This window comes from Indicator indicator, chromosome 26 (assembly GCF_027791375.1).
Source record: "Indicator indicator isolate 239-I01 chromosome 26, UM_Iind_1.1, whole genome shotgun sequence".
Lineage (NCBI taxonomy): Eukaryota > Metazoa > Chordata > Aves > Piciformes > Indicatoridae > Indicator > Indicator indicator.
Genome location: NC_072035.1, coordinates 12,699,288 through 12,725,212, shown reverse-complemented (window position 1 = coordinate 12,725,212; position 25,925 = coordinate 12,699,288). Strand labels below are relative to the sequence as shown.

The following is a 25,925-nucleotide window of genomic DNA, read 5'->3' as shown; positions in this document are numbered from 1 at the left end:
ATGGTATAAAATGTGGTTCCTTGGGGCTGGAAGGAAGGCTTGTTAACCTTCTTGGGTTTTCACTACTTTGTCTTCTTCCTGGAATTGCATCTTGTGGGTTCTCACCTGCACTTAGAGCAAGGACACAACTCTGGAGCTGAACCCTGGGTACCAAGCCCCTGTTTGGCTTTGCTGGGATTTGGAATAGCCTGCTACAGACAGAAACTGAACTAGCTGGTGGAAATCTGGTATTAGTAGGACTTGCCCTTTAATTCTTCCCAACACAATCTTTATCCCTGAGGCAGAAAAGCGACAGAGGAACAATAGTCTCTGACAGTGCCAGTGTCATCCCAGTATGGGCTGGGACTGAAGAGACTGGGAACCCACAAGATGCAGAGTGTGTTGTACTGCCTGCACAGGCTATCTCTAGTGCATGCAGAAAGCCAATCTCATTTTCTCTATAGTTTCTGCCTGTTAGGTAGTATGGTCACCTTTTTGTGTGTTTATTTTTTTTCTCTCAAATGGGCTGCTATGCATCTAGAAATCTCAGTGGCTTCCCAGGTTATCAGCAAAAGCAGATATCTCCCCCAGCCAGTATAGCTCTGGCCAGTATACAGTAGCCTAACAGGGTGATTAAACCAAAGATCAGATGCCCTGTGCTGGTATAAACTGACCTAGAGGAATGAGAGCTGTTAGAACTGCTCTTTGGGGATAAGCTGGCCAAGGCCTTAAGCTTCATCTTTCAGCTCACAGATCAGAGCTGAGCCACTCCCAGGTTCTGCAAAGTTCTCCTAGCTCCCAGATGTGGATCAGACAGGTCCCATGAGCCACCTCAGGTCAGGATTTTTATATAATCACACTGCTTTGGATTATCTTTGTGTTGAGCAACTGGTTATCTAAATCACACAGGACCAGTTTTTCCTCCTGCAGAAAGAGAAAACTCTTAAACTGGAGGGACTGATGCAGGGGGTGAAGAGCAAATGTGGGGATTTTCATGCCCATCCACCATGTGAGGGGGAGATGTTTAGTGTTGCTGACTTCAGCTGTATGGAAATAAGGAAATATGAAATATTTTTAAAAATATGTAAGCACAGGATCAGAAAAGCACTGGGGGAAACAGCCAGGCAGAGTTCAAGTGATTACCCCAGGGGCTGCCCTTTTGTCTTACGGAACTGCTGTTCTCCAGCAACTGATTCACTGGGCTTTTGTAGCTGCAAATGGCTAAGTGCTGCCCAAGCAGCTCATTATCAGTGCTACCAGGGACTGCCCATGAAACCAGACTGTTCCCATCAGCTACCCCATTGCTAGCTTTGCCTGCTGGCACAGTGATGCCAGCCTGAGCAGATGGTTACACTACCAGATCTAAAATAAGTGCTGTGGTGAGCAACAATGAGAGGAAATGGGCACAGAAGGTGACAGGTAGCCTGCTACACATTGCCCTGCTATCTGCATGCAGGACTTCAGCTGTTGGCACAGGCAACAGAGGCAGCCATCAGCAACAGCCTGAGTGGAGCAAAGGGAAGTGTAGCAGGGCACTGAACCTGGGTCCCTGCCCATGGCTTGCTGGTAACTGTCCTGTGACCCTGTCAGAAGGGAGGAGAAGTGGCTGGACACCAATAAGAAGCCAGGTAAAATGGTCCTGCCCCTCATGCATGGCCTGTGCATGGGGCAGGCTGCAGTTTGGGAAGCTGTACATAATGTTTATATAGCAACCATAAGAGCTGTCCATAGGGCTGGCTAAGCCCTCCCACCTAGAGAGACTGAGGAAAGCTAAGTGTTATTTGGAGCTCATCTAGCCTTGAACAAGGAGCCTGCACTACAGAGAGGATTGGAGCAAGAAGTGTGAGGGCTAGAGCTCTGTGATGGGTTGCCCAGGAAGCCACTGCTCCCCAGCAAGGCTCAGGCTCTTTCCTGGCTGTCTCAGTGTAGGCCACAGGATGAAGGGCAAGCAGATGAGCAGGCAAGCACATAGCTGTTTAAAGTCTTGAAAGCAGAAAGGATTGGTGCTGTCTGCTCTGCTCCTGCATGCTAGTCCATAGGTACTCCCCCAGCAGGCTACAGGCCAGCCTAGGAGCTGGTAGTTAAAACACTGCCACAGACTTGGGTAGGGTGGCTTGCCCTCATGTCAGCATAGCTATGAAGGGTTGGAGCCTCGGTGTCCTGCACAACACTTCATACACCGATCCCTTTGGATTAAAACCCAGATCTCCTTTCTGACTCGCATGTTAGTGAGTTCAGCCTCCAGCTCTTGCATCTCCCCCATCTGCTAGTCTAAGGCTGGTTTTCCTCTCTGCTTCTTCAAGCTCTCGTGGGCGTGCCCGGAAGTCTCACCGCCATCGGCACCGCCGCGGCCGCTCTCGCTCGGAGAGCTCCGACTCCGGCTCCCCCAGCTGCCGCAGCAGGTAACACCACTGCCTCCTGACCTGAGCATCCTGCAGGACTTCCCACTGGCTCAGGCATCGCAGTAGACTGTGGCCCACAAACTCTCCGTGCAGAGCCGCATCCCACTCTGGTAGCAGCTATATGGCATCCTGGGAGTTGAGCTTCTTGTGGTCTCAGCCATGAAGGGGTTTTGCCTCGAGGAGCAGTGGCTGCAGCTCCTCAGTCCAGCAGTCACTTCTAATCCCCATTGTTGATGATCAGCCTGTGGACAGCTGATTCCAGTCTAATCTCTCTTCCCCAGCCCAAGGGCTCTGTACTGCTGATGTCCCAGGAAACATGGTCTTAGCAATGGAAATATGTTTGCCCATGGCAATCTATAGCCACTCTGACCTGATTAAATTCTCTGTCCTGTGGATGACAGATGCATCCTTGGGCCAGCTAAGTGGATGCTGGTGCTAGACCCAGCATCACTGCAAAACCAAGTCACATAGTTAATACCCACCATGGGCTCATGTTTCAGGTTTTCTGAAAGCACTTGAACAAAACAACCCCCACTCTCCCACTTCCCTCCTCCTAACTACTGGGAATTTTCTGATGAGAAGCTGAAGATTAGTGTGGGGAGGAACACAATCGGTAACTGGAGGGATGCTTCTGCAAAAGCAGAGCATGTCTTTTGGAGGTCCATTGCCATAGGGACATTCAAGGCTGTGCAAAAAGTGTGGTTTGCCCTGAATCACCATTGAAATTATGAGCTGGGGCTGAAATCTGAGGTTAAGGTCCAAAGTCTGGATGCAAAATATTTTTTTAAAAGTAGAAAATCAAAACACCCCTGTTCTTCCCCTCCTGATTGCACAGAGACCTCTTCCCACATGCAATGGCTCAGCACAGAGCTGCCCAGGGTTTCTGTGGAGCTGGTAAAGGGCACTGCTGCAATACTGAGGAGTAACAGCCCTGCTCTTCATGTCTTCTGGAGGCACAGAGCCAGGTCTCGGGAGGAAGGACGCAAAACGCGGCGAAGACGCTCCCGGCACCATTCAAAGATCACAGCAAAGCGAAGCTCCTCTGCAGAGGTTCAGGCCAGCCCAAAAGCCAGCCAGACCCTCCCACTCTACAGCTTCCTGTCTCCTAAGGAAGTAGTAAGTATTACACACTCTGCTTCTTTGCTTGAACTAGCCACGGGAGTCTGATATGAAATTTTTATAACTCAATTACAGCAATGTTAGACAAAGTTGGTTAAAACTGCATTACTTATTCATGGTGCTGTTCTCCTATATATTTAAAGTCATTCCTTCCTTCAGCACTTTCACACCAAGGGTGGGGCTGGAGAGGGGAAGAATTTGCAAAGGCTCTAGCCTATGAATAATGAATTGAGGACATTTAACCAAAAGTGGCTTCCAGCAATGGTATTTTAGAGGGAAGAGTTTGTTATGCAGTCTTTGCTCAGCTGGATGTGAACTTAATTCACTGGTCTTCATGTCCAAAAGTTTAGTCCTTCAGGGGAAGACAGGGAATCAAACATATATAAAAGGAACATTTACATTTAATGAGTTGGTGACTATTGGCAGAGGATGTTTTCTGACTATCAGGATCCTTCTAGGATCACTGCTGCTCTGGACTGACAAGCCCAGGAGCCAGATTTGGAACTTGGGAGCAGCTCTCAGTGATGCTAATGGGAACTGCATGTGCAGCCAAGGGTAAAATCAGGCACAGTGCCTTGGGATGTTTTTCCATATACATGGAAAGAAATGGTCTAATGCATGCCTTAGAGTTGAGAGAGCAAGAGAAGGAGGTGAATATTAGATACAGATAGATAGGAAGTTTTCCTTTTCCATGGCAAGTTTCCCCTTTGTTCCTGGTAGCTGCAAGCAGAGGTGTGATGGTCTTTGGTGGTGTTAGTATCTGACATGCAGTCTGGAGAAATAAATTGCTACACAGGGCTGAAGACAGTGCAGAATCTGGTACTCACGAGTGTGGATGTGTAATGTTTAGAGGTGTCTTGAGTACAGAGTCCTCCAAGCCCCCAAGTGGCATATAATGGGGAACTGATTTTCTCCTCCAGGGCTAGCCATCAGTTGGAAATAGCTCAGCCACAGGCAGCAGGTACATGAGATACAAGGTAGATAGTGCTAGCAAGAGGAGAGCCTTGCTCCCCTCACACACACAGGCAGCATTCTGCTCAGGATCCACAGCGCTGAGCCGTGGGTCCAGACAGGCACAAGCTGCCTCTCAGCGTTATAGATATGCATGTTTGCTCTCATTACATACAGCTACTGAGTGTGTGGTACATATGAGTCATTGCTTGGAAAACCATATAAGGTAGAGTGCAGAGCAGAACCTGCACACCCCACTTAGACACGTGTGTGTGAGCACATGCCTAGAAAGAATAACAAGATAAGAAGCTTTTATTGCCAGGAGCCTGGGGCGTTGCCCTCTGTTACCCTAAGAAAGCAGGAATGAATTAAGAGCTCCTCCCAAGAAATAGCCAGCCAAAGACTCCCATCATGTGACCAGGGTTTGGTTGATGTTTTGTTGGTTTGGTTTGGGTTGGGTTTTCTTTTTTCTTTTTCTTTCTAGTATGTTTTGTTGTAGGTTTTGTTGTTGTTGTTGTTGCTGTTCAAAGTACATATTTCACAGAAATGTTTTCAAGGCTAAGCCTGGTTTTTAATTGGTACTAGGTTTCCTCTCTCTGAAGCCAGGCTCCCTGAGTCCTGTGAGGCCGACTGCAAGCTGTTCTGTTCCCTGAGCAAGTGTAAACTCTAATTTAAAACTGTAAAAGCTTTAAAATGAGCTAAACTCAAGCATGCTGCACTCCCCCTTTCCACTTGCTTCTCTTGGGGTAAATGAGCACGCAAGCTGCAGGGCAGGAAAAAGCAGAGTTTTATGGTTACAGATGCAGGGGATGGATGCAAAGTAAAAGTCATCAGAACCCTGGTGCATAACACAGGCAAATATTTCAATGACTACAAGGCATCAGTGACTTTACTATGCAACCCACTAGTGTCCTTTTGTTCCCCAAAAGAAATAACCTCCCTTGGGACATTATTCAAGAGCACATTTAAGCACTTCTTTAAATTGAAGCCTCTGGTTAAGTGCTGCCCCTGAAATTTTTCTGAATAAGGTCATTAAATATCTTGTACTCAAAGCTGGCAAGGGAAACATGGAATGAGAACTTAAATCTCATTTATTAATGACTGTGCACAACTCTTTGATGCATCTCCTTCTTGTGAGTTAAATGGTTTCTCTGTAAGTATGCTTAGTTCTGTCAGACTCTACTTTGAGAGCAGTCAGAATGTGTTCCAAAATAAAATATGCTCTTGCAGAAAATGTTGATCACACATCAAAAATGAAACTACTGGGAAAGAGAAGATTTTTGTGGAAAATTCCAAAACTGGGATTCAAAAATACCATGGTTTGGTCCACCGTGGGGGTTGGTGTGTCACACTCCCTACCCTTCCCTCTGGACTGGGTTCCTAATCCTTACCTGGTGGGATTCATTGTCCTATCTCCAAAGCAAAGTGACTGTTCCAATGTGCAGAAGAGACCCAGTGAGACAATACAGGTACTCCTCTGAGGTCATGCTATAGCACTTTCAAATTAAAGAATTTACTTTTTAAGCCAGTTTTGGAGGGATAAAGCATTCAAAATAATGCCCTGTCCATGCATCTACCTTGCTGCTTCTTTCCCTCTTGCCTTTATGCATAGGTTGATGCATGCACACATGCAGAAACACCCCCAAATTCTCTGCTGCTTTTCTTTTTGGCAGGGAATTTCCAAGCTTCTCTCTTGTTCTCTTTAGCCCCATGCAGCTGCAGTAGCCACCTACTAAGAACATGCTGGTGGGTCTGTGCCTCAGCATGCAGAGAAACTGTGGGGAATACACAGCATCTATTTTTGAACAGCATACCCCATACCTGCTGCAGACACTTTATTCCACACCAACACAGATGCATTATGACATGCCACTCTGCTTTCATCTGAGCAGTGCAATATGAACACCTGCAGGGTACGAACCTAAGTGCCTTGGCTGTACCTGATGAAGATAACTGCAAGTTGCACAGCCTTTCCTTGCCAGCTCCTTTGCTTCTACTGAAGCTCATGTATGATGTCACAAATTGACACAGGCTTGAGCCAGGTTTTCAGTGAGGTATGGTTGTTCCATACTGATGCTGCTTGTCTTTGTGCCCGTGTGTCTGCAGAAAGGTAGAAACACGGCATAGGTGCTGGGGCAGCATGTGCAGGAAGGCTCAGAACAACTTGGCCTAGACCTGCACACTGGCTTGCTGTTGTCTCCTCACCTGGGTTTATGTTTAGCTATAAAACTATTCTTTCAGCTGCTAGGCAGCACATTTCTGACAACAAACAGGGTCTCTGAAGAGCAGAAAGGCACAGCCTTCCATAAATATGGAAGCTGTTCTTTTTACTTTTCCTTTCCTCCCCTCGCAGCCAGGGGACTGAGGTTACCCCTGGTTATTGCCTGATGAATTCTCAGCTCAGCACTGGGCTGAGCTGTACACCAAGTACCCAAGAAGGTGGGGGAAGGCAAACCCTTGCTCCAAAGCAGTGCCAGCCTGGCCCAGGACAAGGTGGGGCACCTTGGCCTGGGTCACACAGCACTAGGTGAACGCTAGCAGGCTGAAAAGGTCTTTGCGAAGGAACGCAGATTTGCCTGGCATTTTCCAAGGTTTACTCCCAGCAGAGGATCTGTGAGCCAGGCTGCTCAATGTTGCCATCCAGCCCTAAATAACCCAAGCTCTGACCTTGCAGGGAGAGTTGTGCCATTGCCTCCATGTTCCTACACTTAGTTTAGCCCTTGTGGTAGAGAAATCCTTACCCTGAACTCTCCATCTAGTGGGGGGTGGGGGAAAGCTATTTTCCACTTGATATTCCTTGAGTCTAGGATTCATAATTGTGCAAAAAGGGGTTATGCTGTATTCCTGCAGCACTGCTGGGTTTTGCACTCCCTTAATAAGAGGCTGGCCAAACTGTCAGCAGAGGTGAGCCCATCTCCTCCAGGCAAAAGCCTCTCCCCAGCTCCCTGTGCTCTGGCAGATGGAGGTACCCCAGACCAGGCACACAGGCTGGCTCCCCCAAAGAGGCTCTCTCAGCAGGTGCTGCTCCCCATGCCTACAGCTCCTCAGCAGATGTCTCCCACACCCTCTCCAAGAGCAAGGCTGACACGAGGTCACTGACACAAGCTCTTTGTTCCTTTCATTATTACAACACAGAAAAAGGGAGACATTATGCACCTCTGAAAAAGAAATCAACTCCACTTTGAAGTGGCAAAACAAGAGACAAAAGACTCAGGGAAGAACTCCTCCAGCTAGAAATGAGGCTGTGCCGTGCTGCTCCTTGATGGGTCTCAGTCCCCTTATGGCTGAGAAAATGTGTAGTCATCTCTTGCCTCGGGGCTGTTTGCAGCACAGCAAATGGACTTGTTCAGTTTAATTGAAAGAGTAGTGATTGTATTTGGGTAACCTATTAGGCCTTTTGGTTGAGGATGGCACTCAAAATTAGTCTGAAGTATGAGTGAGGGCCTCATTTCTACTCCCCCTTCATCTAGATTAAATAATGATTTAAAACAGAAAAATCATCTATATCTATATCTATATCTTGGGTTCCCTTGAGGGCAGCAGTAGGTCCCCTGCTGAAAGCTGGAGGAAGCAAAGTTCATTGAGATTATTTAATTACTTATTTTGGGGGGAGGGGGGGGGAAGGGAAAGCCAAATGTTCGCATAGAGAAAATTGGATTCATGGAAGAGCAGACTCTTTGAAGACAGCCTAGAAAAATAAAAAGCCATCAGAATTCAATTGAGCTCCACACAGTGCTTTCAGATGTGACAATCTTTCCATCTCATGTGGCTGGCAGGCCTTTCAGAAGCAGTAAAACGGGACCAGAAGCAAAGCTAAGGTCAGCAGATAGGAAATTCATCTGAGCAGACAGGGAAATCGAGTATCTGGGGCTTGTCCTGGCTCTTGCCACAGGACAGAAATCTCCAGAGCCTACAGGAACCTTCTGGCTGAGCAGAGGGCTGGAGACAGGCTGAGAGAGTTGGGGTTATTCAGTCTGGAGAAGGCTCCAAGGAGACCTTATTGTGGCCTTCCAGTATCTGAAGGGGGCCTACAAGAAAGCTGGGGAGGGACTTTTTAGGGTGTCAGGTAGTGATAGGACTGGGGGGAATGGAGCAAAACCAGAAGTGGGTAGATTCAGGTTGGATGTTAGAAAAAAGTTCTTCACCATCAGGGTGGTGAGACACTGGAACAGGTTGCCCAGGGAGGTGGTAGAAACCTCATCCCTGGAAGTTTTTAAGGCCAGGCTGGATGTGGCTCTGAGCAACCTGATCTAGCAGAGAGTGTCCCTGTCCCTGGCAGTGTGGAGGATGGAACTGGATGATCTTTGAGGTCCCTTCCAACCCTGACAATTCTGTGATTCTGCCCCAAGGTAGTGGGGCTAGGAAGCTGCTGTGTCCCTGCCATGGCACTTGCCTTACCCAGCCAGACCCTCCAGCTCTCACAAGAACTATGGGCTCTGTATTTCACTGGTATCCACGTGTTGCCTCTTCCCTGAGAACTGCTAGCACAGATGCTGAGCTACCCAGGAGCCTGTTGATCCCCCAGTCATGACTGAATTTGTGATGTGCTTGCAGCAGTTGCTACTTTGAAAGTAGACTTCAGTGAAGGCAAAGCAAAAGCAGCTGTCCCAGGTCCCAATGGCAGTCTTAAAAACTGGTGTAGAAATGCTAAGAAACTGCTATATTTCTTGTAAAAGGCTTTTTGGTTTAGATTGGGAGCATGCTGGGGTCAGGTTTTTCTTACCTCTGTAGCAAGGGAGTCCACATGTGGTGGTTTAAGGCTGGTGAATGAGAAGGGGTCAGAAGCTGGTTCCCTCTTGGTTAGGGTCAGACCTAATGCAAACCATAACCCATCTTTTTAAAAATACCTGTGCCCTGTCTGAAAGTACAACCCAGCTCTCCTGGGGCTCTGATTGTGGCATCAGGGCTTCAGACAGAATTGGTGAAGGCTCTAGCTGGATGACTGTCTGTCTTTGACATTCCAATTTCTACTGGAGCAAATGAGGACTGGTAGAGAAATACTAAAGCTGAGAAGTGCTAGAGCTGAGAATTAGCAAGGAACAGTAGCAGATGCTGAAATGAGGACTTGCAATGTGTCTCCACTCATTCCTAGTTGGGAACATTTGGGAGATGTTTTTTCTCTGTCCAGGTCTTCTGTGTTGGAGTAAGTTGGCTAGAGAAGAAGGATCACTTCATTTCCCATATCTGCTGCTGAGGCTCTCAATGCCTCCCACTTAGGACTGAACACAGCTTAAAAGTTAGTATGAGGTGGGGGGTGGGGCAGTCTACAGCTCTGGTATGGATTTACTGAGTTGAAATATCTCCTGTCCCTCTGTCCACTGTCCCAGAAGCAGTTGTTCTCTAGCAACACAGGCAGTACTTGGAGATCCTCCAGCTCCAGGTGTTTCCAGAGTGTGAGGATATTGTGGGCAGTCATCACTGCAAGGACTGTGTGCTGGGAGCTGTGTTGTGTGTTGGCAGCTCCAGTCTGGTTTCAGCTGCTGCACATGCCTCTGAGTCAGCCATCCCTGTCCCACTTAGCACCTCTTGAACTAGGGTGTGAGCAAACCCCACCTCCAGGAACACAGATCAGATGCTACTGGCAGGGGGGTGGGTGTGAAGGCACCATCTGATGGGATGAAGGAGCTTCGTGTAAACAGTGACACAGGCTGGGTCTGTAACCCCTCTGTGGATGAGAAAGGAGCCCTGTCCCTGCTGTATGACAGCTGGTCCAGGTCTCCTCTGCTCCCTGAGGTACTACCAACATTGCAGTGTGTTTTTCTTGGCTCAGAATAACCCAGATTTGTGAGGACATGACATTGCCTAGGTACCCAGTGTGAAGAGCATGGCACAGAGGGAAGGGCACTGTGTGCCCCGGAGTGTGGTGTGAGGACATGTGCAGGTGTTTGCAGGAGCATGGCTTGCTGGGAACATGTTGGAGGACTGTCCCAAGTAGGGAGAACCAAACCTATGTGGCCCACCCTTTAAGGACCCTGGACTGAACCTTGTGGGTGGGAATGCAGAGAGCAGAGCACTTGAGTGAAAGAGGAGAAGGCCACAGGAGAGTGCGGATGTGGTGGGTCCACATTTGGCCCTAATTCCCACCTCATGGCAAGAGCAAACATCGGCACTAACAGCCTTACTCCCAGTGCTGGTAAATTCCTGGACTGGCTCAGGTAAATGCCAGTGGAGTTAAAATTGAACCATAAAATATTCCAGTGATGCAAGTCGCCTTGACAGTGCTCAAGACCCCAGACAACAACCCTGCCCAGCACAGCCTCTGTGGGTTTGGGGTCCTTGCTGACCCTGTTGGCTTCAGCAACCAACAAAAGCCCAGTCAGGTCACAGCTGAACCCCCACTCAGAGGCTGGCAGGAGCAAGTCTGTCAGCCCTTCCCCAGAAGTCTCCAGTTCAGCACCAGGGGGATATTTATCCTCCTCTACTAGTTTTTTGTTGTTTTTTTTCTTCTTCCTCACTTGAGTTCCCTTTGTCATGTCCATGAAACCCCAGGGGACTCGGTGCAAGCTGTGACTTTTCAGCGCAAGCCATCAGCCCGCAGGAAGGGGCTGGGCAGCCTCATTGCAAAGCAGAAGGAAACAAACCTGCATAATAAAGGGAGACAAGGAGCAGACAAAAGGCAGTAGCGGCATTTGCATAGAGGAGGCAGCGAGCAGTTGGCAGTGTGGATGGAAGAGAGGGGTGATGTTTTTTTCATGTAATTTGAGACTCTAATGATGGACTTATGTTGCCCGCTCTTCCTTTTTTCTTACACCTTACCTACTAAAGGAGGAGTTCTTGATGGGTAAGTGGATGCTATCCGCAAGACACCAGGGAATTTATTAGAGGTCACTCGAGTGCATTAGCTTTATCTTCTCCAGGGGGAAAAAGCACACCAAGAAGTATCTGTATACCTTTTATTTCCAGAGGGAGTTTTCTTTTTTCCCCTTCCCCTCCTTTTTTCCCTTTTTTTTTTTTTTTTACCCCCCCCTTTTTTTTTGTAGTTTCAAAGCAATAACCTCATTTCTTTGCCAGTTTTTACTTTGTACAGAAGCCCTTAATTTAATTTAATTTAGGTTTTTTTTTTCTTTGCTTATTTTAGTGATATTTATTCAGCCTCTTTATTAAGGAAGCTTTAAAAAATTCACTCATTTACGATTTAATTTCTTTTTTTTTTCCTTTACTTTCCAAGGATTATATAGTTTTTTTAATATGTATATATCATAATTTTTTATTATTATTCTTTTTTTCCCCCTCTTTAAGGTTAAATAAGGGCTTTGTCCTCTGTTACACCATTATATTATTATTATTATTATTATTACTATTACTATTATTATTATTTATTTATCTAGTTAGTTCTTTTAACTCTTTGGTTGCCCATTTACTTTGTTGAGCTTTTGTTGAACATGAATTGCATGCTGATAGCTCTTTGCATGATCTCTAAATCTTCCCATTACCATAGCAGGGGGAAAAGAAGTTTCTTTTTACTGTGGTTTTCATTCAGGGATAATGTGCTTTTGTTTTGTTTTCTCCTCTTTCTTCTTTTTTTTTTTTTTTTCTTTCTTTCTTTCTTACTTTGTTTCTTTCCTTTTCTTTTGTTACAGTGCATTATGATGATAAAATTTCTGGGTTTATTTAAAAAAAAAAGGAAAAACAAACAAAAATAAAAAGCAAAGTAAAACCAAACCCCACCCCCCAAAAAAAAAACCCCATTCAAACAATGCCAAATGGCTTTTTTGCTTTCAGATCTCTCAGTCAGGGTCTTCTGCTGACCTCTTTACCAAAACAGACAGCCCGCCTGGCAACCTAGCCAGCCAGAATGGAGAGTATCATGAATATGACTCAGGAAACGATACTTCCTCCCCTCCCTCCACTCAAACGAGCTCATCCAGGTCAAAGGACAGCCAGGAGAAAAGAAGTCTAGTCCATGGTGGCTTTGGCCATGCCTTCTCGTCCGGGAAGCCCAAACTGGCCAACAGCGATAACAGCTCTGATTCAGGAAATTCCTTCACCAGTTGCTTTTCCCAGACCAAGGGAACAGCTTTGGAAAATCTGTCTCCAGATGCCCAGGGACAAGACCGAAGGTCAGTGATTACCAGTAGCTGCTGCTGGCAGCCAAATACCTGGTATGTTGTTGCTCTGTATCTCCTCCCCACTGGCCATCTGCAGTGGTGAGCTGGCAGGGAGCCTTTGTGGTCTGGAGGCAGTTAGATAGAATTCAGACCCACGGTCTTGCCAGTCTGGAGTCTAGAACCCAGCAATGACCAGTACTGTAGCCTAAGGAGGAAGATGAAAACCCAGCCATCATACCCCTGGGCACTGCCTGTCCCAGCTCCTCTGGCATGAATGTGGCTAATACAGGATCTGGCCCTAGGTCCAGCGATGTGCTGAGCACGTCCCTGCTCAGCTGGACATGACTGTGCTGGAGAAAACAGTCACTGGCCCTTCTGGGCAAAACCTGAAAGGTGCATCAAGGGGGTTGCTGTGCTAATTCCACCCACCCTGCTTACTGTGGAGAAGGGAAACGGAGTTAACTTTCACTAAACCATCACAGGCAGTTCTTTCACCTGTCCAGTGAGCCAGATCCAGCCTGCTCCTTCCCAGCCCGTTCAGGACTGGTCCTGGGTGACAAGATAGCATCTCCTGCAGGTGGGGGAGCACAGGGAGGGCCAGTACCTTGCTGGCTGCAGGGTAATACAGTAGCAGCTCTATGCTGGGGCCATGGGGCATCAGGACTGAGGCCAGGAGTCAAACCCTCATCCAGTGCCACGGGTCATCATCAGGAGAAGGGAGCAAATGCTAGCTTCCATTCCTGGGGTTCTGCCAGGTGATGTTGGGGATGAAGGCAGTGAAGCTCAGTGACTGGTACCCAAGGCTATGTTCAGGCAGTAGTGTTTAGGAGCTATTCCAGCTCAGGCCCTCAGGTCTTGAAGGTTGAAAGTTTAGAGTCAGGATGTGTTCTGGGGGTGGGAGCACGGAATGGTTGAGGAGAGGGAGACAGGGGAACTGGTGTTGGGAAAAACAAACCCTTGATTTTCAGTCAGAGGGTAAAATTTTAGGGCTGTCTATGCTAATCACATTGTGACTCCAATGGGATAACTCTGCCTTCACATGGGCGAAGCTGGGATTGCAGCTGGCACTGGCTGCTGGGTTCTAACCCCAGTTCATACCCAGGGAACTTCTGGAAGTGGAGGAGCTTCCTTGTCCAAAGGTAATGGGATGTGCCCGCTCAGTGCCTGCTCCTGCTGCTCCACAGCCAGTCTGAAGCACGGGCCCTTGCCTGCTGCTTGGGCTCTTCCTGGCTCCAGCACTTCTCACCTTGCTCCTTCCTCAGGGCCTGCACCACTCACCAGGCTGGCCCAGGCTATGCCAACAGACACCTCTGGTGTGTCAAGGCTTGGGGCAGAACTGCTGCCCCTTACACCACCTGCGACCTCTCCCACAGCCCTTCCCTGGCACAGCCTGGAGGATGAGTTCTGGGGCTCTGACACACATACAGACACACACATGGGGTCTCCTTGCAATAGCAGCCAGTGGAGCTGGGAGGTCTTTTTCGATCCCACTGGGGAATGGGAGGTTGGGAGAACTTGTTGGCTGGAGCATGGTGCTCCCCTCAGTCAGAGACTGTCCCAGTTCAGGCACAGCTTCAATGGCCATCCAAATATATGTTCACAGAGGGTGCCTGTCCTTGTGTCTCCGCTGTTCGGAGGAGAAAAAGCAAAACTTCTTCCCATCCCCAACCCACAGCTCCCCGCTGAGGCCATGCTCCCGCAGCGGGTCCTACACCAGCACGGGCAGATCCTCCCCTGGCTCCAGCTGCTCCAGCCGCTCCCGCTCCTCACACCGCAGGGCTTCTCCCAGCTACTCCCGGAGCAGGTCCTGCTCTTCAGGAAAGAGGTAAGGCCAGGTAAAACAGCTGTCTCTGTGATCCTGGGCAATGGCTAACTCTGTAAGCTGGCAAGCTCCTGGCAGGGCAGATATCCGGGTTTGGGGGGTACCTAGGGATCCAAGGGGCTTGGGGTGAATTGGCCACATGGAGCTCAGCCAAGACCCTGACATGTGGGGCGTGAGCCCAGATTTGGAAGACTTTGGTTCAGCCTCCACCATTTTTAACTCTTCTATGGTTCTTGCCTGTCTCTAGGTCTTCTTCACGTTCCCCCAGCTATTCCTCCAAATCCTGCAAAAAAAGTCCTGGGAGCAGGAGTTCAAGGCCTCGTCGGAGCCCTAGTTACTCCCGCTACAGCCCTAGCAGGTACGGCTCGCTCCTTTTGTGATATCTGCTGCCTCATGCCTTCCCACTGCCTCCAGCTCTTGTCTGGGCTCCAGCACACTTGCTGGCTCCTGCCATCCCCAAACTGTTCCCTCAGTTTCTTCACTGTGCACTTCAGCATCAGGGTGAGAGGGAGTCCACTGGACACAGGGTAAGGCACGTGGCAGTGTGTTGTGATGGCCTCACCATTCATGGCCCCAGAGCTGGTGCTGATGGCAGAGGGAAGAGCCCAGAGAAGAGCCTCTCACTTTCTGTAGGAAAAATGGATTTCCTGTAGCCAAGGACTGCCCTGCACTAACTCAGGGGAATTTAGCACACAGCACTTTGGGGGGTAGGTTGCTGGAAAGGAGAGCTGGGTTATCCCTGGCTTTGAAGCACCATGGTACCTCACACTCAGAGCATGTGAAGTGGCTGTTCCTCCAGTCTGAGCCCTTGTGGGGTACATGCTGTGCAGCAAAGAGTGCACATATGGCTGCTCAGTGGTGTTTGGCAGGGCTTCATGTGAGTGGGAGATGCCTCACAGGAAAACCCAGAGAGTGCCCCTCTCTGTCGTGCTGGTGCAAATGGTGGGCAGAATGTTAGGCTCCAGCTGGATCTGCCCACAGCTTTCGTTGCTGGAGAAGCCTGCAGCCCTTGTCAGACAGGGATCTTACTGCAGCATGGAAAGATACTCTGTTTTTCAGTCACAGCTCTGCCAAAGCCCTGTCAGGCCCTGGCAAGTGACCCCTCCTGTGTGGGCAGATGCCAGGTACCTTCATGCTGCCACTCACACAGTCTTGCAGAGGAAGACACAGTCCAGGCAACTCTGCTTCCTCCACCTGCCATTGAAAAGACACCATCTCACAGCTCAGCCCTAGAGATGCCTTTGGACAGATTTTTCTGGTGTGAACGTTTTGCACCTTCAAAATGTTACATTGCCAGGGTCTGATTCTTGCAGGCTGTAACAATCCCTCAGCTGGTGAGAACGTTTCCTGCGTGCAAGGATCAGGCCCTTGCCCTGTAACATGTTGCTCTGCAGATGGCATTGAGCAGGGTGTATGAAGTCAGCCACACAGCACAGAAAGGCCTGTGCTGACGTGTAGGGGAATTCAACAAAAGGGAAAACCATAGCAACACTGGCACTCCTCCTGGTGAGCCTGCCAGCCCTGCAGGGATACCGAGCCCTCTGCTCACGTGGGGCTTTCTCACCTGCTTCTGCAGCACGGCCAGCAACAGCAGTTTCAGTGAAGCTCAGTACAGTGTGCATCCACAGACACAGGTACATGGAAGCCATCTTATCTTGGCAGTGCAAGGCCAGCAGGAGACACTGCTGAAGCTCTCAGACACAACTAATGGGTGTCCATCTGTCCAGCCAGGTCTTTATCCAGCTAAGTGTGTGCAGGGCTGATGCCACCAGAGCGCTTTGCCTAGAGTGGTTCCTTTTGGAGCCAAGTGTGCCCTGCTCATCTCATGTGTGCCTTCACGTCTCGTTGCCTCCACATTCAAAGCCCACCCCACAAAAGCCCAGCAGTGACAGTTCCCAACCTGTGCCTTGCCCAGGGACCGTGAGGGAGAGCACAAGTACAGCTCCAGCGAGAAGGAGTCCCAGCGGGAGCGGCGGCGGCGGCGGAGGTCCTACTCCCCCCTGAGGAAGCGCAGGAGAGACTCTCCCAGCCACCTGGAAGCTCGGCGCATCACAAGGTAAGGGGATGTGGTCCCATCAGGTGGAGATGGGCTCCGCTGGCACTCCCCAGGCCAACATGGGCTGTCCTTTGGTCCCAGCCTTTGCCAGTGGAGGTTTCTGCAGCAGGAGACTGGTTTCCCTGAGCCTGATCAGCAGGCCCTTCTGCCCCTCCTGGAGCTTGGGGAATTCCAGCCATAGGCAGGGGGAGGCTGGGATGGGGGCCTCATTTACAACAGCGAAAGACAAAAAGCAGACAAAGTCAGGGCAGGGACTCACCCATCAGGTGCCAGGAGCATCGCCCCACAGGCTTTTTATTTCACCTTCTCCTGTGAGAGAAGTCCCACGCAGTGGAGAGAGTCAAATATTGACTCTAACATTCATGCTGAGGGCTCTTTGAGACATCAAGCTGAGCCCCTCCTCAGACTGGTGCCTGGGACATCCCCCAGGGCTGTAGGAGTGGTTGGTTTGAATCCCAAGGACTGTCAGATACTTCATCTTGTCCTGTTTATTTCTTTAAAATACACACAGTCACACTTTGGGGGAGTGCTGTGCAGAGTGAACAGGTCAAGTGTGCAAAGTATCTTTTTGGGGCTTTTGGCAGTAAGTCCATCCCTGAGTTGCTGGTAACCCATGTCTCTGTCCCTGCAGTGCCCGCAAGCGCCCCATCCCCTACTACCGGCCCAGCCCCTCCTCCAGCAGCGCCAGCAGCTATTCCTCCTGGTCCAGCAGCTTCAGCCGCTCCCCGAGCCGCAGCCGGAGCTACTCCAGCTACCGAACAAGCCGGAGCCGGAGCTGGAGCAGCAGCAGCACTGAGGACAGGAGCCACAGCCACAGCTCGGGCCCCAGGAGCAGCCGCAGCAGGAGCAGGAGCTATGACTCAGGAGGCAGCTCCGACAGCCTCCGTCGTTAGGGAGTGCAACCCTCGGCCACCTCCAAATTCCTGGCATTCTCTGCTTCCTTCCCACCTACCTGGCCATCGATACCAATCATCCTCGATACTGATGTGGTGGCAGTGCCAGGTCCCCCTTCCCCAGCTTGGAGTAAGAGCCCTCATGTGCCCGGTACAGCCAGCTGGCAGAGCAGGTGGACGGGTCCCAGCTCCCCAGGCCAGGGCTGGAAGAAGGGTTGGTGCTTTACAGGGGGTCTGTCAGGACAGACCTTGCTCCATCCTCCCTGACATCCCCATCTCCCCATCGCTGCCACTCTCTGAAGCATTGCCAGCTGGTCCAAAGGAAAGAATTCAGCTCCCTGCTCTTCTGCCAAACCAGGAGCCAGCAGATTTATTTCTATTGGAGGGAGATAGTTAGGGAGGAATTTGCTGGGAAGCTTTGATGAAAGGGGGTGACCTGTCCCCATCAAGGCAAATACCAGGTCCACTGGGACTCTCCTCCAGAATTTCTACCCACTCTGCAGCAGGCCTCTTCCATGAGGGAATATTTATTTATTGCTGCTCACCCAGGCCCTGCTTATAAATAGAAGGCTAGAAATCCCTCCTGACGTAATTCCTGGGAAACAAAATGGCCATTCCCACTCTTTCTCCCACCCTTTCCTACTGGGCATGCATCATCTCTCACAGGGTGGTTTCCTCTCCTCCTCAGCTTGCAAACGAACTGCTGAGGGCTGAAGCAGTTGTGGGGCTAGTGGGATATGTGGCAGAGGGGAGCAGGTGCTGTAGTGTGCTCTAAGGGACAGACCACAGTGTGGGAGATGGGGCCATGGGGTTCCCTTCTTGGAGGAACCCCCTTGCAGTTGGGGTTTAGGTTTATCTAAAGGGAGCCTTGCCCTTGGAATGCAGTGCTGGTGGGACTCTAAGGAGATGTGAAGATAGCCCAGCAGTGGGGTGGTGAGAACACACGAGGTTCAAAGGGCATTGCACAAGTGAGGGGACCCCAATGCCTCTTCCTCACAACAGGCAGAGGTTTTAAGAGGTGCCAGGAAGATTTCAGGATCTCCTTGGGACCCTGAGGCTCCCCCGAGGCAGGATCAGCAGCCCCATGGTGGGGGAGGACAGAGCAGTGCAGGGGCACTCAAGGGGCCCCTCGCTAATTGCCTGTTTTCCCGAGGAGCCGCAGGCAGCGGCAGGAGGGCCCTGCCTGCCCGGGCAGCCCTGGGCCCTGGGGTTTTGTTTCCCTGCCAGCCCAGCTGCCTGCGCAACTGCTGTGTTTTGCAGGGCAACAAAGGCTTCTCCCAGCACAGGCTGGGCTGGTGCTGAGGAGCTTCTGTCTCTTACAACACCTGGGTGCATAGAGACGCTAATTTGGGCTTAAGACTTCCCGCCCTCCCTTTTTCCATCCCCTCCCCTTCCATTCTGCATGATTATTAACAAGTTTGGGCTTAATGAGTCAAGGAGGTGTGTCACTTCAGCGTCACAGAAAAGGGCTGAGCGGAGCCAGCCTTTGCTGGAGGAGGAGAGGGGGTAGAAAGAAGTGCAACCCCCTCCCCAGAGAGGAGTTACTGATAGTCCCCCAGCCGCACTGGCAGCAGGTGAAGGGCCAAGCAGGGGAAGGCCAGGTGGATCTGGTGTTCTGGTGGGGCTGGATGATCACCTTGGCAAGCACACAGACCTGTTAGCTGTGGGAAGGTACTGCAGCACAGGGTGTATTTACTACCTGAGTGGTAGAAGGGGAAGTTTTATGCCAGGGGTCCTCGTTTCCCAGTATCTTTCCTACTGCTCATCCCCCTTGTCCTGTGCCTTCAACCCCCAAACCCCATCCTTTTCCCAGTCACCCTTCCCCTGCCTTGCTATCTGCAGGTAATGTGAGGATGAGGATGGCTGAGGCAGAGAGCTGGGCACTGGTGTGGTCAGTGGCTTGGTGGGGACATGTGTCTGTCTCCTGAGAGGCCACTTTCTAGTTCACAGAAAAAACATTCCTGGTAAGGCTGAGCAAATGCTTCAGGGCTGTGGCTGAGGGATCAAAGATGGGATGGTCTTGCAGTGGGGTGCCTCTGCCTTCCCTCCTGCACTGGCCCTGGCAGTGGCCCCTTGGCCATCTTCTGCAGTGAACTCCCTTCCTGTAAAGGGCTGAAAACCTCACACTTCTTCCCCAAAGAGTCTCTCCTAGTTTGATGATGAAATGCCCTCTCCTTCTGCTCACCCCTGAAGACCCAAAGGCAGCAATGGGAGCCCAAACTCCAGGTTTGAGTAGCCTGCTGCCCCTGACCAGCCCCAAACACACACAAGCATCTGTAGCAAGGAAGCAGGGAGCTGGGAGGTCAAACACTAGGCAAGAAAAGATTTGAGCAACTGGTGTAAATACCAAACTCAACACTGACTTGAGTTCCTGGTGGCTGGGGACAGATGACCAAAGCACCACACCAGGGTCAGCAACACCCACCAACCATGGGACAGGAGATGACTCTGGGGGCTGCATGGGGTTGGTGGCAGCTCTCATACCCATCCAGTGGCTCCAATGACTGCCTCTGCCTGTACAGTCCACAGCAGCTACACACTCCTGGGTTTTCCCAAGCAGACTTGTGTTGGAGCAAACCTCCTGGTTTATTTATTTATTTATTATTTATTTTTATCCTATTTTTAATTGTATGTCAGAATGGATGCAGGTGGTCACTGTTACCAGTATTTATTTATTTCTAATTATTATTATTAATGGATGATTTTTTTTACCATTAATTTATTTTTGGATCTCTTTGTTTGTTTGAATGTATCTATGCCACTGTTGTCATGTAGAGGTCTACAGTGCTGACCCTTCTCAGTGAGGGTGGCTGGAGGAGTGATGGTCACTCCTGCTGGTCACTCCTGCTGCCAGCATGTCCCGTTGTCTGCGCTCTCCAGAGCAGGGAGGAGAGTGTGTGACGGACAGAGGGGTGCAGGACAGAGATGTTCGTCTGTTTTCATGTTAAAAACTAGGAGTTCTCATTAGATTCGTGAAGGTGCACGATGGACATGACCACAGAAACAGGTCTGGGACCTCACGGAGGTGACGCCGCGGATCTGCTGGCCGAGCAGCCGGCTGTTTGCGGTGCTGCGAGGGGAAGTCTCACCCTCGGGCCGTGCTCTCGCCGGCCAGGAGCCAGCTGGCCAGCGCCGCTGTTTCCCTTGGCTCGGCAGGCAGCGCACAACCCGAAACCGAGCAGCTCTGCGGAGGCACCGCTGGTTTCCCTGGGAGGATGCCGTCGCTAGGGCTCCCCTGCCCTGTTTATCGCCACGTGGTGACCCACCCATGGAAAAAGCAGAGAAATGAGACCGTGAGAGAGTGATCCGTGCTGAGGAGGCTTGCAAAATCCAGCCTCTGGTGACAGGACCTAACCAAGTCTCTCTCTCTGTGTCTATGTACATGAGCACAGGAACTTCCCTCAGTGGTGATATTTATTTTTTAACTTATTTAAGGCTTTGAGTACAACCTGGAACATCACCCTCCTGTCAGTGAGTTTCCATCAGTTTGCAAGAAGCCCATAAGCTTTTCTGTCTCTGTGCCTTTTTGCCACTGCTTCTTTTTGTTTGTTTTTGTTCCATGTTGTTTTGCTCATTTACTGCTTTTAAGGACTTTTGCCCCATGTCTGTTACCTCACATTGCTGCTGGTGCTCTGCAAAGAGCAGCCTTTAGCTAGTGAAAAGGCAACCTGGTCATTCTGGTGCTGGCAAACATGGTCTTTCCCACCCGTGATTTTGTTTCCATCCTGCAGACACCCCGGTTGCTTTTCCCTGGCAAAGAGCATGTCACAGTACCTGCTCCCAAATGTCCCCCTGACCCTTGAGTCATACCATTGGCTTTCCCCATTCCCTGGATCTGCCTTGGCTCTGGGTTTGTCACACTGAGCAAGGCAAAGGGAAGGGGTATTTCAAAGCTCTGTGGAGTTCCTTCCAGTCCTTCACAGGTTACAGCACTTGCTTTATGTTGCTTTATGTGGACCACAACTTTTCTCGGTGCTTTTGTTGTTTTGGGGGACTGAACTTGTACCAAATTTGTCTGCAACAGCCAATCCCTGTTATTTTGCTATGCACTGTACATATGTTGAACAGGCTGAGAGGACTTAGCCTCTATTTAATATTTATTTCTTCTATTTATTGAGCATTACTTTTTAAAAAAGCTGTTTGGGTCTTGCTGTTGGGTCCATGAAGGTGAGAGCCTCTGAAGTGTTGCTATATACATTGGAAAGAGGTTGTCAGATAGGTGAATTACTCAGGCTGGCACCTGCTGGCATGGAGGCATCTGACAGACAAATCAGACTCATTTGGAGCTCAACCACCAGTGGTTTAGGCCTGAACCTCCTTTAGATGGAGATGAAAAGGCAAGGGAAAATCCTTCAGCTTCTGGGACCAGCTTCTGCTGACAAATCAAAACCCCCTGGAAAGGTGCTGGGCGTTCAGAGGTGACAGGCCAGCTGTGGTGGAGGAATAAATCTGCTCCTCCTCCTCCATGCTATGTAGAGCTGCTAGGATTGCCAGAGATCCCCAGAGATCTCTGATCTCTCACCACTGACCCACTCTGGGCTTTCAGTGGTTACTGGGGGACATGGAGACTTACTGCTCTTTCATCAATGTGAGAAAGAGGTGAGTGTTTAAGTGAGTTGCTGTGGTCTCTGCTAGGAAGCAAGAATGTCCACCCTGCCCCATCCTGAGACCCTCATCCTCGTGCCATGTCCTACTTGGCCCCCTTCCTTGGGCTTTTTGCCAGAACCAGTAGCTTTGCCCAAATACAAGCTTGGGAAAGGTGACCAGGCCAGGCCAGGGGAGATCTCTCCTGTCATCTCTGACAGGAGCCAGAGCTTGCTGCAGGCATCTTAGCATGGGGTGTGCTAGAAATCATGACCTGCTCATGCTCTCCACCAATGCCGTAGCCATTGTCCTCTTCACCTGAATGGGAGGTGTTGGTGTTCTGTGGGCAGAGGTTCCCAGAGGGTGGGCAGAGGGTGGATGTGAATCTGGTGTTGGCAGACAAGTGCCACAGAGTGGCAGGGAACTGCAGGGTGCTGAGCCTTGGGGATGTGTTTGAGAAAGGGTTCAGGTGCCTAAGTGCAGGCGTTGCCCTTGGCCAGCAGGGCTGTATTACCTCTGCAGCAGAGAGTAACTCACTCTTGTGACTCCTGCTGCTACCTGGAAGTTTGCACATGACCAGAAGGGTCTCCAAAGCACTGGTACCTCCACTGTTGTAGCAACAGCTTCATCATCAGCTGTTGAGCTGTTGCCTAGAGAACAACACCCCCGAACGTCACCAGCCCAGGGGCAGCTCTCCACCTTCCAAACCCAGGAAATGAGAAAGTTTAGAACAAAAGCCAAGGCATGAGCAAAGCAGCAAGGGAAATGGTGTCTCAGTTTTCTCCACTCTGGATCGAATCCTCACCAAATGACACAGGCAGATCTGTTGGTTTGACTTGGTTGTAAAACTCCCTTTGCTCTCCATCCTGTATTCTTTAGTCTTCCTGGGGTGTTTGAGTTGTTAGCCTGGATAGAAAAGGGTTCCAATAAAGTTCGGGCAGTATTTCCTTCTCATACAGCCTTCTTTGTCATGTTCCTTTTGGGTCTGGCTGCATGTGGTGGGATATTTTGGGTTGTTTCAGCTGCTCCACAGGGAAGGGCATGTGCCTCTGCTCCCAGCTGCCAAGGCCTGGCTCCTCAGGGCACTGGCTGAAACGAAAAAAGATGTGGGCCAGTATTTCTGGCAACTGTCCTTTCCCTGCTGGGCTGGGCTTTCGCTGCCATTTGCCAGGCAGTTTGGATCCCCCTGTCCTGCTCAGGCATGGGTAGCTCAAGCCAGATATGTGGACACCTCACCGTGGAGGTCACCACTTGGGCTCACCAGTGCTTTCCTTGGGGACATGCCCTTCCCTGCCTGCAGAGCCCTCATGCCAAACCCTGCATGGTGCTCCCGCATCACAGGGGCCTGCTGTGCTTATCTCCTCTGCTGTCTCTACAGGAGCCAGGGTGATCCCTTGTGAGTAACTGGGTGGTGAGGATTCTCCAGCACCCCAGATCATATCCCTCAGCCTGGGGGTGCTCTCTTGGACTGTCTGAAAAACTCCACAGTGGGACAGTAGCACTGGATCAGGTCCCCATGCTGTTCCCAGCAGGGCTCAGGACCCAGGAAGGGCCTGGCTGCAGCATGGACAGATCCTGGGGACACAGGGTGGCATCCCCAGGTCAGTCAGAGGAGAAGAGAGGCTGAGAGGCTGCTTGGTGCTCCCCAGAGCTGATGTTGTGGGGCCAGCTCCACAGTGGGAGGCAGCTGGGAGATGTGGAGTGACAACAGGAGCTAAATTGGGATGGCCCAGAGAGGGTGAGAGCTGGCAGGAGAGGACGTGTGACTAATGGGGATAAACAAGGCGACAGGGAAGATTCCTGGCTGGGGAGGGAGGATGGCCCAGAGCTATGCAGGGAAATGCAGACTGGAGATGTTGGGAGGCTCCTGGAAACATGGCAGGATTGTGGGGCTGCCCAAAACCTCTTCAGGGCTTGTGCCACTCTCCCTATGGGCCAGTGTTTGCCTGAACAGGTGCTGGGTGCTGGGTTGATCCTGCTTCCCAGCCAAAGCAACAGGTGCCCAGGTGACCTCAGGCTTGGTACGTGGCATTGTCCCACAGGACACACTGCTGTCACCTCTGGGCAGCAGGAGCCATTGGGGGGACAGAGGCAGCCAGGCAGGACAAGTGGACAGAGGGAGATTAGGGAGATGCTCTGCCACTCCACTGGCAGCTGCCTCCCTGCACCCAGGGGTGCTCAGCAAGCACCTGGGCCCTCCCCAGACATCTCCAGGGAGACCCACACGACGCCCAGCTGTCTTCACACATGGTGAGAGGTAAAGGAACTGAGCAGAGGGAGCAGCCCTGCCCCATACCAAGAAGAGGCAGCTCCTTCCCCCAGCGATGCCACATCAGAGCAGTGTGATTAATGCTGCCAGAGTGACCAGTGGCTGAATTGCTGCTCGGCCTGTGCTGCATACAAGTCTTCCTGCTGTAATTAGTTCCATCAAGTCTATTAGAAAAATTGCAGATGCTGAGGAGAGGGAGCATGAGGCAGAGCCAGAAGGGAAGATGCAGCACGAGGAAGTGGTCCCGCAGCAAACACAACCCTCATGAAAGTCATCCCATCCCCCGGCACATCCCATCCCCCGGCACATTTCATTCTCCAGCACATCCCACCGTCCAGCCAAGACGTGCCTGGACCAGCTCCATGGGGAGCCCCTCATGGCCTCCAGCCACTCGCTGCTCACATGGTCACGGCTGTGTCGGGCGGGTGGATGCTCGCTGGGGGCTCAGCCTCCGTCGCCGCCTCGCCTCTTCCCACGGCGCGCTGCCCGCTCCCCGCTCCCCGCACTGCCCTGTAATTAGCTCCGCCGCCGCGCGGCTGTGATTACCGCCTCGCCCTGCCCGCTCTCCGTGATTGCGGCAGGGCTGGGGCATGCAGTGGGGCGAGGAGGAGGAGGCAGAGGCTGAGCGGTGCTGTGAGGATCCTGCCTGCCTGCCTGCTGCCCGGGGTCCATCTGCTAGAAAGTAGTTAGGGGACATTTCTCCAGGCCGGTAAAGGTGGCTGAGGAAGTAGGGCTGGAGAAGGACATTCCTTTTATCATGGCCTTCCTCCTGCATCCCACAGTCCCACTCACACCCGAGATTTGTGGGCAGCCCCAGGTGGTGGAGATGCTCCATGTTCCTGGCCACAAAAGGGTTCTGTACCCTGCCCCAGAATCCCTCAAACACCCACCTGTGGGGTCCATTTGCCCTCACAGTGCTGATCTAGGGGTGCCCCCAGTGACCCATTTCCCAGTACAGTGGGCTGTTTGGTGGCAGGGACACATAGCTTTACAGTGAGGGGAGCGGCATGGCCCAGGGTATTTTTAACAGGTGACACCGGGGTGAAAGCAGCCGACCCTGAGCCTGGGGTCTATTTTGAGCGAGTGGACTGGGCGTAGGGTGGCAGGAGGGGGCAGCGGGGACCAGGGCAGCTGCCGAAGTGCCGAAGTGCCACGGCCCTGTGGCAGTCAGGATTCTCAGGCCAGTCGAAGAGGTCAGCTGCCACAGCCCAGATTCTCCACGGCTGTTTCATCCTCTCCAAAATACTCGGCTGACAGGGCAGGAATTGCAAAACACACCCCCCCTCCTCCCAAATCCATATAAATAGCACTCGCCCGACGGCTGGAAGGTTAGAGAAGTTTCTCGGCTCCAAGCTCAGGCATTTATTGCAGCTTTCAGCCAGGAGCAGCAGGGAAAGTTACACATAAAGTGCCGGGGAGCAAGAGGGGAGAGAGAAGCTTTTTCATCTTGGGATATTTTATTATTTATTTTTTTCTCTCTCTTGTGCTGAGAAGTTTTATTTTCCTCTCCCCGGTCCCTGGGATCCTAGCCAGACAGGAAGCGTTTTCTCACGGCCAGCGAGCTCCCTCCGTCCTTCCTGCGGCTCCCAGTGATTCAGCTCTGAATTGATTTTCTCCGTCATCCTTCACCTGGTGCTGAGAAGGAAAGGACCACTCCCGCAGCACCCACCAGCAGCCGCACAACCGCATCCCGCCCGGGGTGGATGCTCCCCAGGGAAGTTCACAGCCAGGAGCGGCCACACAGAGGCTGAGGCTCTGTGGGAGAACCCCAGAGACACACTCGGACCCCTCCAAAGGAAGCC

General features: G+C 51.2%; 1 protein-coding gene across 1 annotated transcript in view; it reads left to right on the top strand.

Moving 5' to 3' along the window:
- The window catches only part of SRRM4 (serine/arginine repetitive matrix 4), a 44,443-nt gene extending 27,173 nt beyond the window's left edge, over nt 1-17,270 (top strand). The window contains exons 7-13 of the mRNA XM_054392848.1: nt 2,283-2,381; nt 3,335-3,497; nt 12,174-12,511; nt 14,103-14,324; nt 14,569-14,679; nt 16,237-16,377; nt 17,009-17,270. Coding sequence (XP_054248823.1) covers nt 2,283-2,381; nt 3,335-3,497; nt 12,174-12,511; nt 14,103-14,324; nt 14,569-14,679; nt 16,237-16,377; nt 17,009-17,270 — 1,336 coding nt within the window. The remainder of the gene's footprint in view (nt 1-2,282; nt 2,382-3,334; nt 3,498-12,173; nt 12,512-14,102; nt 14,325-14,568; nt 14,680-16,236; nt 16,378-17,008) is intronic.
- The last annotated feature ends 8,655 nt before the right edge of the window (nt 17,271-25,925 follow it).